Raw genomic sequence first — 15,338 nt, 5'->3', positions numbered from 1 at the left:
GGCTGACGCTCGCTGCCCTCCTCTACCTCCTCTTCATGACCGGGGAGCTCATAGGTGAGTCGGGGGCTTTTTTTTGCCGTCTCTAAAAGGCAAAAAGTGAACCTCACAGCCGGTTTCCCTGCTCCGGCCGTGGTTTTAAATGTTTGCTAAGAGAAACAGGGTGTCACTTAGAGATAAGCGAGATTAGCTGCGAGTTCAGAGTGAGAAGGAGAAAAGTCCGCCTGTGTTTTCCATGCAAGAAAAACAGAATTTGCAATTTCCCTTACTGGAATCTCATCAGTTCCTCCAAATGGCATAAAATTTGCATTTTTTTTTTTGGTGTGTCTGATAGCTTCTTATTTCTCTTTATAAGTTTCTCTTAGAAGTTTGTAAGGTGTTTTTAGCAAGGGACAAATAAAAGAAGATGAATAATTTAATTCTCAGTATCTTTTTTAACTACTGCCATAAAATCTTGCCGTGTTTGTAGCAAGACAAGAGGGAGATACAGTTTCTAAGTGTGACATTTGCCATAATAACAAAACTAACATTGGTGGGATTTCACCTTATTCACCAGATACAGCAGTATGCTCTGTTATTTGGAACTGAAAAGAAGTCCTGAGCTATCAATATCAACATCAACCCAGTGAAAAAGCCACTCTCTTGTCACCTTTCTGATGTCCTGCTGTGCTCTAGACTAGCATATGCTCCATCCAGAGGTCAATCACATGAGCGAAGTCAATGACAGTAATAAGTATTTTAACATTTCCCATTAGGACACCTAAGAATACCAAATAGTTTTTGATTCAGTTCTTTGTGGTTTTTGTTTGTTGGTACTTGGCAGAAGTGTGGTGGGTTTGTACCTGGAAATCTGTTCCTATATAAGCATCTGATTGTTGTTGGTCAGAAGAATAAACCTGGTGAGCTCAAGTTGAGCTGTTATTGCTCCCTCTTGAAGGCACGCTGTCATCTGCTGTCCAGCTTGGAGGGAACCTGTGCATTATGCAGCAGTCTGTACCAAACAACTGTGCTTTATATAATAGGCTACAGCAGCACCGGCTTGAAACAGAATTAAATTTGAAGGTCCCTGGATGCATAGATGAGCTCTAAAATGTAAAGCCTTTGCTGTTATCTAGTAATTTTTTCAAAGGATAGTATTTATCTTTTAATCTCCGTTCACTTAGCAGTATCAATGTCCTCTTACCATCTGACGTGCGCACGTCCACGCCATTCAGTGCAAGCGTCTGCTTGGTGCTACTCAGCCTCCTGAAGAACGCTAAAACTCCCTCAGCCACTTTCCTCTAACGGGGAGCATTACACAGTGCCACTACCTTGATGTGTAGGGTGAGCCAGGTCTCTCTAGCAGCTGTGACAATTAATTGCTTTTACACTGACTTAACATGCAGAGTTAAATCTGATGAATTATTTGTTGTAATTCAGCAGAAAATCAAGTCACAAAAACTTTGTGGAAGTAAAGAACAGAGATGTCTCAGGCATAGTAACATGGAACCAGCATCCTTGTCCTCACCTATGCAGATTTGGTCAGTAATGACTGAAAATCTGATGTTTGTGCGTGCAAAGTGAGCTTGTGCTCTTGTATATCATTTGTCTAGGACAGTGCATTGTCTCTTTAAGACAGAAACTTCTACAGAATGCGTGGGGAGCACGATCATTGCTTGAGGTTAATTACACAGCTCGTCCCACATAAGTAGAAAAAACATCTCTAGAAGAAATGGTCTGTTTTTCAGAGAGAGACCAGAACACTGACTATATCTGCACCAGTTTCATTTGGGCCTTATTTCACCATGTGGGTTAATGGAAAACAGTGGGTCTGTCCTTCAGCATCTCTCAGGGTGTGCTCAGTCATTACTAACACTGCCACAACACATCAGCTTATGATGGATAAGACACTTTGCATCAAAGATGTTTCAGGGATCTGGTTGAATGTCTCCATTTGCCCTCTGGCTCTATTTTTATCTCTGGATGAGATTTTGGTTCAGCATGAACTCAGGTAAATTTGATAAGCAACACAGTGGTGTTATCTCAGACATACACATCCTTTAACGTGAAAGTGATTTTATTTGATTTTATTCCTATCAGAGTTCTGATACGTGCTGAATTTAGTTCATGTGAGGGGCCCCTTACTGAATAGTATGTCTGAGCTGCTGGCAGCTTGGTGCTGAAGTCACTAAGAGCGTACCTGTTAGAGACGTTGTATCCGATTCACGCTGTTGTACACCTCTCCATAGCTAGGGCAGGGAGAGCACTAGAAATAATAGGTGTTGAGAGTAGAAATACTCTCTCATCACCGTCACATCATCTCTTGTTTTTCCCTTACAGCCAGGACTTCTGCAGGCTCAGCTCAGGGTGGCAGATGTGTCCGTACAAAGCGTTAGTACGGTGGGGTGGGATCATCCTCCTCAGGTTTATGTATGCTGCACCAGCCCTGTTGCATGATTTGGACACTGAGGTAGACAGCACTAAGGGCCAGACCATAAAGTACTCAGGCATCCAGCTTCCACAGAGAACAAACAGAGGACTTGTATCTCTGTACTTTTGTGGATCTTGAGCTGAATGACTTGTCATAGGGCAAGAAAGCATCATCAGCACGAGTAATTAAAGATGGAATCCTCAAGTCCTGGGTCAGAACCTTTCCTGTTTGATTTATTTCACTCCAGCCCTGTATTGTGCTCTGTCTGGTTGGGTTCAAATTCTGGAACTTTTGGAATTGATCTGTAGCTCAAGTATTTGGGAAACTTGTTTGAATATATAGGACATTTTAACTGACTTCTTCCTGTGATCTCTGACAGATTTAGTTTTCCAAGAAAAAGGCAGAAGACCTTATCAGACAATTAAATAGTGAAGTAAAAATCTTTCTGCCGTTACTGATGTCAAGATGAAGGAAATCTTGTTTCAGCAGCTTTATTGTGTAATTTTGATTGACATATTTTTCCCAAAAAATAGCCAAGCTCATTACTCCAGCCCACCTCAGTGTTTGTTGTTTAATTTGATGAACAGTCATCGTGAGAGTCAGGTAACAACTTACACTTTGTGGGAAACCATTTTGCATCAAGAAATGAAAAACCTATTTCAAATTCCGGTTAGCTTTTCTGACAGGGTTTTGATATTTTCAGCTATGTTTAGTGATTTCTAATCGATCGTCCATGAAGAGGACTGCTGTCCTTCACGAGTCACTGAAAGCAGCGGTGAGCCCTCAAGCTGTCTGTTTGTAAAGGTTGGAAATGTCTTTTTTTCCCCAGGTTGGCAGATGTGTTGAAACAGCCCTTAGGCAGTACGTTTAACCAAACAATGCACTGGTACTTTTGGAAACAGAGAATCTTTGATTTCAGAATTTCATAAATCTCTGTTACATTTTCTTAATCCACATGCTGCATCATGATTAGCTTCAGTACCTGAATTCCTTCCTTACTGTTTTATTTTTAAAAGTCTTTAAAAGTGAGAGGCTAGCTGAAACAAAATTGACTCATCTTGGACTGAAGTGCTTCCCAGAATTAATACATGTGAATTAACGTACATACTTTAAATGATCATACATGTAAACTACTGAATTGAATGTCCTTATATATATATATCTTTGTTTATTCTGTGTTGACTGTAGAAGAGGCTTGAGTCATTTCTAAGTCATATTTTTTAAAATTATGTGAGAACACAAATTAATTCAGAAAGGAAAGGCAGAATTCATTTTACTCAAAAAGCTGCTGAATTGCTGAATCTTCAAAACCATTATTTTTAAGCTGTGATGGCCTTTGGAAAATTTCAGCCTCAGAAAAATTTGACTGAGAATCTTATAAACAACTGAAGAAGGGGGGATGGAGGAAAGGAACTGGCTGAAGTGTGCTGTATTTTATAGTTACTCAGAGTACAAGCAATACTACGGTATCAGCCATGCTGCTGGTGCCTGGCTGAGGAGGAGGGTGCCGCTCTGTCTTCAGGTGTGGGTGCGTACCAACTCTCACAGCCATACACACGCATTCTGTGACTGGTCTTGAAAGCAATCAGCCAGTTGTGAATTTCCCTGTGCTACTTCCTCATGTCAGTCTCTTCGCTAAGACGGTTTTAATTGTATACGAAGATACTTTTACTCGAAATGTTAGTTGGAGCCTCAAGCCTGCCAAATGGCACGCCAGCTGCATGCTTTTGCTCAGTAGAATTTACAGGCTGAATGACAATTTCAAGGTAAAAAGAGAAACTAAATTATAGCTGACAGTAAAGATGTGATCTTTTCTGAGAAAATGGGCTTATCTTCATGCATATGGAAGATAACGCAGCCTGTCCTCGATTCTCCTTTGGATAAGGGATGCTTAAGAGCTGGGCACATCGTTTAAATCTCTTGCCCCTCCAATAGTAGCGTTAGCTTGGAACAAAGATACTAACCTTTGAGCTGAGGTTATTTGTCTCAATGCAGCTCATAATTATGAGAAAAAATTATGGTGATAAATAACAAAGAGAAACGCTGTGCAAGTGAAAGTCATTGTCTGCAATATATATTGTCAGAACTTAACACCCTTGCCAGGACAGGGAATAATGAAGGTTAAAAGATACTGTAATAAAAACAAAAAGGGGGCAGGGTAGATTTCCTTGCCATTGAGTCACTGGATTTCTGTCTCTGTTCCATAATGTTAAAATATTTGACAATGTAGTTTAACAAAAGAATCAGCTGATTAAACAATATGCGATAATACATAGAGAAAAGATACAAAACTATTTTGGGCCTGGTCTTGCAAACCTGATGAGTCTCTGTGAGAGTAACAGGAGTGAATCTTTTCTGTGTTGCTCTTAGTAGAAAGCACACTTCACTGCACTTGTGACTATGGGAGCTTTAAATCAGAGCATGACATTTTGATTGTAATGGCACACCCCCCCCCTTTAGTGATTATAGGAAGGGCTCTCATGCACTTAATGCACTGTTCTGAAAATAAATAACTGTAAGCTGTGCCAAGAGGATATTGTCTGGAATCCTGAATGTCATGCGTCTTCACTTTTCCAACTTTGTTTTCAGGTGGATATGTTGCTAACAGCCTAGCAATTATGACAGACGCACTTCATATGTTAACTGACCTTAGCGGTATTATTCTGACCCTGCTTGCTCTCTGGCTGTCTGCAAAATCTCCCACAAAGAGGTTCACTTTTGGATTTCATCGCTTAGGTATGTTGATATCAGCTTTTGCTATTAACAGATACTTTACGCAACAACTTTAAGATCACCTAATTCTAGAAGAATGGGTAACTAGAAAGAAAGTAGCAACAAACCTAAGACTTGCTTTGTGTTCAGTGCCCTGACTGTAATGTCCTTTCACTGGCCACGCTGGATCCACTACAGAGGTTTTATTGATTGCCAAGTGGTAATAGATAATAAAAATTATAATTTTAAACCTCAGGTGATAGTGAGTTTGATGGTAGAGTTTCGCTCACTGGGAGCAGAATGAGCCTCTCTATCTCTGTGGAACTAGGATTTAGCAGATTGAGTGTTAACTTCTGAATGCTTGATTCACTTTCCATCTTAAAGAGGAAGCTTAGGGAATTGGATACACAATAACATTGTAAATACAACTTCCTGCAAATGAACCATGGCCTAAAACATTTAAAAAGGGTTCAGAGGAGGGAAGCTGACCCCCGCAGAACAAGGGTGGATATGCTTATCCTTAGTTAGGGGGCTGCTGCATTAGGTCAGCCTTTGGAACTGAGGCTGTTGAGCAAATGAGGGTCATATCCTTTGGTCACTGACTGCTGAACCACTGTTACTGCCTGTGTGGCACTGAGGAGCAGGAGCTGTACATGTCAGTCAGTTGTTGTTCAACCCGTTGATTTCAGTAGAACTATGACACTGGAAAAAACATCCTAGTCTATGTGAAAAATGACATCTTAATCCAGAACTGAAAAGTTCTGTAGATTGTATTACCAGAGAGCTCTGCCCTGCCAGAAGCCACAGAAATGAGTATTCCTCTTGCACTCCCCAAACCACACAAAGCAGAGGTCAAAATGTCCTGTGGTTTGCAATACTGTAAGTTACTTAACCTCTGCCCATTTTAGGTGTCTGTAAAAAGAAGCATAAACAGAATAACATACTAAACCTTGGAAAAGTATTTTCAGGACTCATTGCTTCATGTTTGGAAATGTAACGATGATAAAGTGTGTTTATATGTGGTTGCTAATTGGATATAATTATTCATAATATACAGCTGCAGGTCTTGCAGACATTTTACCAAAAGCTTCAGCCTTTTTTTTTTCATGAAATAGAAAATTTCTAGTGTTACTGTTTGCTGACTCTGTTCTATACATTCTATCGTGTATATTTTTCAAGAAATTTAAAAGCCTATATTTGCAATTCCTATTTTGGCTGCTAACACAGCAGTAGAATTCAACAGCTCCATCACTTTTAGTCATTTGTCATCAGTTAGTCACTAATGCATGAATGCATAACTCTGTACACTAGCAAAGCTCTTGGGTCATCTGCAAGAAAGCATTAACAATGCCAGCGTTTCCCATTACAAACTTTTCTTTCAAGAAGTTTTAATTTTGCGACAGGAGCTCCCCTAATACTGAAACCTGACCTTGCAGGTATGCCCCTGGCATTTGCTCATACTCCCCAGAAGGCTGTTTGCTAGCATTTATACACACTTTTTCTACAACTAAATAGTACATACACTGAACACACCATGGCCTAGCTTAGAACAGGAATTAATCTTAAGAAATAGAAAAGAAACTTACTTCACCATTAAAACCTTACTCAGTTCTGTAAACTGTCAATGACTTTTCAGTCTGAGGGCTCGATAACACTGCAAACACAAATTCCTGAGCGTTTCTGCCACCTCACTTTATCTTCACACACCCCGCCCCCCCGCCTGCCATTTCACTGCCAAGAAAAATACTGGCCAGACCAATCAAGTGGTGGCCTATGGGCCAGATGTGGTCCACAGAATTAGTCCATATTGCCCACCGTCTTCTCCCTGGGCACCATCTTCTCCTCCGGAGAAGCTACAGGGAACAGATTCTCATTCCCGCAACAATTACTTTGTTGGCTGGCTGGCACCAGAAGGTGGTCAAACACTGCAACAGGTTGTGGGGTCTCCACAGTTGGAAGTACGTAAAACCCAAGTGGACGTGGCCCTGAGCAACCTGCTGTAGCTGACCCTGCTTTGAGCAGGACCACACGGTTTCCAGGGGTTCCTTTGGACCTCAGCCGTTCTGCGTGAGTAGCAGCAGTGCAGCTTGCTCTGCGGGAGGAGGACTAGAGCCTGGCGGTGGGGGCAAGAGCTTCTGTGGCTGCAGTGAGGAAGGGGAAGTGGGTAAAGGCTCTGCAAGAGATCCTCAAGCCTTGACCTAGACTCTGCAAGTAGAGAAGATGGGATGGTTCAAAATTACTATACACAATTTTTTTAAAGTCACATTTTTGAAAATTATTTGCCTGATTTTAGGCACCTCATCTGAATACTGTGGCCTGAGGGCCCAGTTTCACACATCAGTGAATGCTGCTTCTAGGGTACACCCTTGCTGTAACATAATTTTACAAATAACCTATATGGAAGAAGCTCGTCAGCAAAGTACATGAGCTCAACAATAGCTTGAATTTCAAGAGAGAGATGTTAAAACATGACAGAATGTTAAAAATAGGGTACAGATTGAGCATCTATCACAGAAAAAATGTGGAGCATTTGTTTAAAGCTTGGAATATGTGCAAGAACTATCTCATTACTGAGCTGCTTTGCATTAAGTTTTAAGATAATCTATACATACAGTAAGCATGAAAACATTCTAACGATCAGTGTTTCTGGTGCTCATTATCACCTGTTTTGCAGAACGATGAATTTTCAAACTCATTCTCATAAACATTGCATTGTGAAGACAACAGACCTATTAGCTGTCTAGTCAAATTCCAGCAGGCAATTAGCACTAGTTTTCATTTATTTGAATTCTCTTTGAATACATAATATGTATGTTCCATCTTCAGTTTTATTCCATTTTCAGGGGTGAAAAGGAAGCTGACAGATTCAGGGATGAGTTAGAAGCGAAGACAAAATAATGGGAATTGCAGTCATGTCTAAAAAGGATTATATACTTGAAGCCAAAAATAGTTGTGTTTCACCACCAAGTGGAGATACCTCCTTCTCAGTAAGACACTGAGCAGATTTAAGCATAGATATGGAATCTGGCATTTTTCCTGGCACTGCTGCAGAGACAACGCTAGTAATGACAGAATCAATCAGTCCACTGAGACAGTGCATAGTTCATTCCACAAGAAGTGAAAGATCTCAGCACAGATCCACAGTGCTGATATGACAATGATTCTCTGAAAGAAACTGCAAGGAAGACACTGGTTTCCGTTGCAGAAAACGTGGTTTTAGATTGTTAAACCACAGTATGTTATTTCTCTGGTAAATGCTCATGTGCTATGGCTTCACAAATTTTTTAAAAAGCATTCTGGAGAGCCTTCCAAGCAATGTATTGTTTCATGGGGGTTTTTTTTAAGGCTGTTGCCCCGAATAATCTGCCTGCTTTGTAGCGAACACTACCCCTTGCATGGGTATTTCCAGGATTTTCATGTCACTCTGAAATCATCTAAGATGGTGACAGTTGCCTTTCGGAGCCTTGCTACTGCCTGGTAATGCTGGTACTTGTACAGACAGCGATAAGCTACGAACAGCTGAATGCACTGGGGTGCATTTCTTCTCCCATAATGATGTTAAACATTCAGCGTATGGATCAAGTGATTTTGGTGATACTAAAATGCTTATATAGCTGCACGCTTTTTACTGAAATATTCAATAAATTAAGGCAGTTGTGTTAGAAATGACACCTTGTGCAGTAACCAAAGTTGTACTACACAGTGACAGATTCAAAGCAGAGGGAGAAGCGAGGCAATTCTCAGATGAGTATTCTTAGAGCTACAGTACAGCCAAGAGCAGAATTTTGTCCTTACTGGGGAATAAATCAGGGCAGCGTGTGAAACAAGGGGGAAGAACAACCACTACAATGCCAACTAAATTAATTCTAGCTCTGATCTTTGAATTCACACAGGAAGGCTAAGATCCCAGTGATCCATCTGGCAAGTGAGAATACTCAGCATTACACGTAATGATTACAGATTGCTCAGGCATGGCGGCAGATTGACATGCAATGCAGTGGAGCCAGCATTAAGGTTTTCCCAGCGCTTCTGGTAAAGCCCTGTACTGACTTGCTTATCAGGGAGACAGTCTTTACCTGGGCCAGTGTGTTCTCTGTCAGGTATCTTGCCTTATCTTGCAATAGGGCAATCATTTTTAGAATATGAAGCTAGCAGGTAAAAATATGTTTATGTTGAAAGGAATCTAGTGACCCATCTGGAAATACCTATATTCTTTATAGTAGGACCTTAAAACTGCAGCAGAGACTCCTCCTCCTCAGGTTTATGAATGCTATACTAGCCCAGTTTCATGACTTGCAGACAGCACTTAGGTCCCAACTCATAAAATATTCAGGCCTATTTACCTTACATCAGAACAGCAGAATCCTTGTAGAGAGCTGTAACCATTTTCCACAGATGTAAATGGCAGCAGAAGGTGCAGGACAATGAAATATTAGGAGGTTTTATTAACTTTCTAATTTTCTCTTGATTTAGATGAATGTTCCCCTTTGAAAGTCCCTGCTGACCATATAGAATTCCTACACCAAAGTGTTGGTCATAACACTCTTTCTTTAGTGACATATGAGTATTTGGTAAACATTAGATACTCTTAAAACAACATACACAGAACCTTTAATGAAGCAATCCTTCATAGCAGAAATTCTTTCTTTAGTGACATGAGTATTTGGTAAACATTAGATACTCTTAAAACAACATACACAGAACCTTTAATGAAGCAATCCTTCATAGCAGAAATCTGCAATAGATAATGTGTATGCACACGTCAGAAAGCTTAGGATTAATATGTCTGACAGGTTTGTACTGCTCAGTTTCTTCATCTCTTTAAAATTCCTTCTCCATCCTAAATACAAAAGGATATATACAAGTAATTTCTAAATCCAGCTAATAACTGTGGACACTTGAAGTCAAGCTTTCTCTCATTTGTAGGGAGGCAGTGATGTTTCAGATCACCTGTCTTCCTCTCCCCTGCACAAGGCCTTTGTCTGCGACTTCTCAGGCAAGACTTAGAGCTTGTCTGAAGAAGTCTCAGTCATCATGTGTGCAGAAGTTCTCAGAGAAAACACAGTTTGAGTGGTATACGGACAGGGAAGTGTGAAGAAGTTGATTAGGACAAACTCCATTTGTCTATCCTATTTTATGAGTTTTAGTCACTGCACAACTTGCTAATTGTGCGTTACGGTTGTAATACGCATACAATAATTAAAATAATTAAGGCTCTGTCCACATTCTAATTTGGAAATAGATCTGAGACTCACTTTTGTAACGTTGTTTCCTTTCTATTTGCAGAAGTATTGTCAGCTATCATTAGCGTGTTGCTGGTCTATATCCTCATGGCATTCCTCTTGTATGAAGCTGTTCAAAGAACTATCCATATGGACTACGAAATAAATGGCGACATCATGCTGATTACAGCAGCCGTTGGTGTTGCAGTTAACTTAATGTAAGATCTCCCTTTCTCTCCGTTAACATTTATGAAAGTATTTCTGAATAAACTGCTTATTCATTCTTGGCCTAAAACTTTCTCATGGGATGTAATTTTGCTGGACCTCTTCATTTTCATAAATAAGAAATTAATATTATTACTTCTTACCAATTATTTGGTTTAAAAGGAAAGAAAAGAAAAAAGCAACGAAAAAAACCATCCACCAAATCCTAAAGCCTGTTTCTTGGAATGTTTTTCTTCTTTCACTTTCAGAATGGGTTTTTTGCTGAATCAATCTGGCCACCTTCACTCTCACTCCCATTCCCACCCTCATGCTCACGTACCTCAGCTGAACTCTCCTAACACAGCCCACGGCAGCAGCCATGGACACAGCAGCCTTGCCGTGAGAGCAGCTTTTGTACATGCCCTTGGGGACCTGGTACAAAGTATTGGTGTGCTCATAGCTGCATACATCATACGTTTTAAGGTAAGGAATGGCTAGTCTTCGAGGCAAGGTGGAATTTTTAAAATTTCAACTCCAGTGATTAAATTAAAAAATTACTTGTTTTCCTAAGTTATTAAAAAAATACATTGTGATATTCTGTTATAAGCTTCATACATTTGTGCAAAAAAAGCAAAGACTCTTTATTATGTATGTTGTAACTCTTCAAAGAAAAATAAATATTCATGAAAGTTGGAGCTAGAAGTAACTGCATTTTCTGAGTCACATTCTTAGAAGTGAGCTTATTTTCATACGTCCTTTAACACTTTGGAACTTCCCTTGCAGCCAGAATACAAGATTGCTGATCCTATATGTACATATGTATTCTCCATACTGGTGGTTTTGACAACAGTGCGAATTCTGTGTGATACAGGAGTTATTATTCTGGAAGGTAAGATCCGTGCACAGTGGATTGTGTCTGGAGACCTGTTGATTCTGCTGCTGCTTTGGTCTGTTCTCGATGGCTCATCGAAGTGGCAGCAGTCTTCAGGTGTCTTTGAGGTCACCAGAATGAGCCAACTGTGAGCTCTGCTCACACTTCACCATCAGGAGGTGGTAAAATGAAATGTACAGAACTCTCCTGTGTGTCTGTCAGCTAAACTAAGCTAACGTGTGCCCAGGCTCAGTTCTACCCTTCATTACTTGTAAAGTTAAAGTGAACGTGAAGGCATGCAAAAGGAGGAAACTTAAGCCGAAGGGCTGGACAGGTGGTTCACACCTCTCCTGTCTTCCCCTTTTCCACCAGTGCTGTTGTATTACTTGTGTGCTTCTACTGTTACTGTAGGGGAAGCTACAAGTAAAGCAGAAAGTTGAACGTAAGCTGAAGAATCTTATCTCATGTGATGATTTGGAAAGAAAGATGCCAGCAACATTCTTTGCTGAAGAAAACAGATAAGACGAATGATGTATCAGATACCAGATGTTTTGAGTTGTAGCTGTTTGCATAGGTATCCCAGTTGTCATAAAAATCTTAACATTAACAATGTTATTAAAAGTGATGACATGTGGGCTTTATGTATGCTAGGGAATTTTTTCAACTCAAATTCAGCATCTCCAGAGAACAGACTTGCATTTATTCTGCAGACTACCACTACAACATCAAGGTTCTTGAAGTTGTATCAGCTTTCAATATTAATTTTAACATAAGTTTCATTATTATACTAGGAATGCTAAGTTAAAAACTTGAATGATTATCTAATACAAGCAATGAGATTCTGGCTTTTAATACAGATTTATAAGGCAGCGTGGAAGTTTATCAATAACATGATGTGAGATATCAAAATTGAAGTCCATGCTTCCTGAGAAAAAGAAGGCTGTAGAAATAATAGCAGGCAGCTAGCCAGTTATTTGTCAGCTAAATTATTTTCAATGGTCTTCACTAAAAGGAAAATTTTGCTTTTCCTAAGACACTAAACCAGACACTGAACTTCCAAAAGAGATGGTACTGGAACTAACATAATTTAAAAGACAGCAAGGTATCAGGTTCAGAGAGAAGTCATCTAAAAATTCTGAAGAAATTTGAGAAGCAAGCAGCTGAACAACTCGTAGTATACATAATCAAACTCCATACAACTGGAAGATAAGCAGTAAAAAGCATGACAGAAGCAAAACTATTCAGAAACAGAATTTATTCAGTATTTTTGTACTAGTTTTTGACTCATATTTATCATCTAAAATTTTGATTGTGCCCTTTAACAGCTAAAGGGTGTAGCAGGGAAGCTATAGAAGTGCTATAGCTGCTGAAAATACTACATCCAGAAGGGCTTGGTCAGCGCCATCATGGCCACGCTTTACGGCAGTCCTGAGAGTTAACCCCTGCAGGTGGATTACTATGAGCATTTGAAAATGGTACCAGGTACCTGAAGAGGGAAGTTTGAGGAGACAGCAGGAGACAGGCCCTACCATTCCGCACCCTGCCTCAATTCTGACCTTAGAGTCTGGTTTAAGCGGTTACTAGGGGTTAGAAGCTGCAGTAAAGTTGTCTTCACAAGTACACCTCCAAAAGATCTAACACTGGCTATTGCCAGAGAGTGGATTCTGGACAGGACAAATTACATTTGAGACAACTGAAATTCCTGTACAATGTCTGTATCCATACTGGACTTAATATGCTAATTTGCATATTTTTCTTTATTGATAACTTGGAAATTACTAACCACTTTCAACAGCACAAATTATAATCTCATTTGACATTGAGATCTGTCATGACATTTTAAAGGCCACAGACTTTGCAGAAGACAAAAATAACTTTATCTCCTCTTTGGCATCACAGGAGTTCCAAGGCATTTAAACACGGATCGCATTAAGGAAGACTTGATGAAAATTGAAGATGTTTATTCTATAGAAGATTTAAATGTTTGGTCTCTCACTGCAGGAAAAACAACTGCCATAGTTCACTTGCAACTAGGTAAGCTACTGTATAACATAATTCTAAATGAAATCTAGGCATAGGAGAAAAAAAGCCAACTCTTCCTATTATTATTTAAGTTGAACTAGGAAATAACATTCTGGGAAAAAAGATACCTACTAACTATGGTTTTGTACAGCAAGGTATAGAACCCATTGGTCCAGAAAGACACAATGTAAAAGAAGATTGTGCAATGAAAATGTAGCCATCCTGAAACATCCAATACAGATTCTTTGAGTAGAACAAAAAAAAAAATCTTCTCATAATTCCCTTATTTTGTCCAGTGAAAGACAGGGTGAAGTTCTAATGTGGAACAGTGTGACATACAAAAAATAAATATGTTTTGCCAAAATATGCTGATTTAGACATCTAACAGTACGATGAATATTCTTAGTAAGAAAGTTCCAATTTTGTGGGATGGGGGGGTGGTTTAACACACGCAGTTTTATCAAAATGTGATTCTAGATGGAGGATATAGACCTAAAGGTATAAAATAATATACAGAGATTACATAGTGACCACAGAACAATATTAAGTTAACAAATGAATGTGAACAAAGATTATTCTAGTTAGTAACACTGTGAGAAATTTGAGAACAGCTAGATTGTCCAGGTTTCTTGAAGAGTGAATTCTGTAAATCATTTTCTTGATTTTCCAGTTCCTGGTAGTTCATCTAAATGGGAGGAAGTTCAGTCCAAGGCCCGACAACTGCTGCTGAACACATTTGGAATGTACAAGTGCTCTGTCCAGCTCCAGAGTTACAAACAGGAAATGAGCAAAACCTGCGCAAGTTGTCAGAGTTACAGTGCCTAATTTCATATGTTTTGGGAACTGCTGCCTTATTCTTTATCTTGTAGTCAAAGACTGAGAGCAATAAATGCAAAATGAAAATGATCAAATAGAAACTATTAATATTTGGATTTGTACCACGGAACATGCAGCAGGGAGAACTGGTGCTGCAAAAAGTGCAGTGGTTGCCCTACAGAACACGTATTTCACTCTCTCCCTTGTACTGGTTTATTCAATTAATTACAACTTTGGGACAAAACTGTTTTCGGATTATTGTTTACAGACTGCAACGTGGCTCTGCAGATACCTCACAAATTACAGTCCAATATCGTCCTTTCATAACTATGTACCAGAAAGTAACCTGCAACCCAAATGGAGCATCACGTATTCAGTATTTCAATTGAGGTCTCTAATGCCGATCGTGCCAGGGTGCCATAACACGTTATGATCCCTGAGCTTATTACACGATATTGTTGCAATAGCAATTTTCATACAGTAACTTAAACTATAATGCACACAGTACTAGTTGATTTATTCTGGAAACTGTCTCTTTGGAGATACTGCAAAATACACAATTTACTATCCCTGACCAGAAAGTTAGCTTTAATCTGGGCATTCAGAGATCCAGGCAGGCAGATCCTTGCCCAGACTTCTGGTATTTAACTGGAGACCCAACACTGGACCCAAAGTGTTTTAAGTGATTAGTGATCTTTAATGTATTTTAGAATAGGGTTTATACATTAGAAACAGGTTATTTATTTTACAAAGTTTCAACTTGTAAGATGAATTTATTATTAATAATCTTGAAACCTTCAGCTGATTCACATTAAAAGGCCAGTTGATTAGCATGCATTTTAATTATAATTAATAAATGTCCTGTAATTGATCGTTTTTCCATTTTTGTTTTAAAAAGTCAAATTATAGAAACTATGCTTGATGTGGAGATAACTCTGAAACACAATCTACAGACATGCAGAATACATGCATCTAGCAGGAAAGTGGGGAGCAGAAGTTTTAGATACGTGCTATTCCCTCAGTCACAGATCTCTGACTGTTTCATCTTTGCTTTGAGCACGGTATGGCAGTGTCCTGACAGGAA

The 15,338-nt window shown here is 39.4% G+C and overlaps 1 protein-coding gene across 1 annotated transcript; it reads left to right on the top strand.

The window, feature by feature from the left end:
- Nucleotides 1–5: 5 nt before the first annotated feature.
- Nucleotides 6–14,669, top strand: SLC30A4 (solute carrier family 30 (zinc transporter), member 4; the record flags this gene model as incomplete). The annotated part of the gene is made up of 7 exons (XM_010139992.1): nt 6–54; nt 4,997–5,143; nt 10,406–10,559; nt 10,815–11,028; nt 11,329–11,434; nt 13,316–13,450; nt 14,109–14,669. Coding segments are annotated over 7 exons (960 nt in total), but the record flags the coding sequence as incomplete, so codon positions are not given.
- Between the last annotated feature and the right edge of the window lie 669 nt (nt 14,670–15,338).

The sequence above is a fragment of the Buceros rhinoceros genome, unplaced genomic scaffold (genome assembly GCF_000710305.1).
Source record: "Buceros rhinoceros silvestris isolate BGI_N320 unplaced genomic scaffold, ASM71030v1 scaffold40117, whole genome shotgun sequence".
NCBI classification, from domain to species: Eukaryota; Metazoa; Chordata; class Aves; order Bucerotiformes; family Bucerotidae; genus Buceros; species Buceros rhinoceros.
Note: the sequence above shows the minus strand (reverse complement) of the source record. Positions and strands in the feature narration are given on the sequence as shown.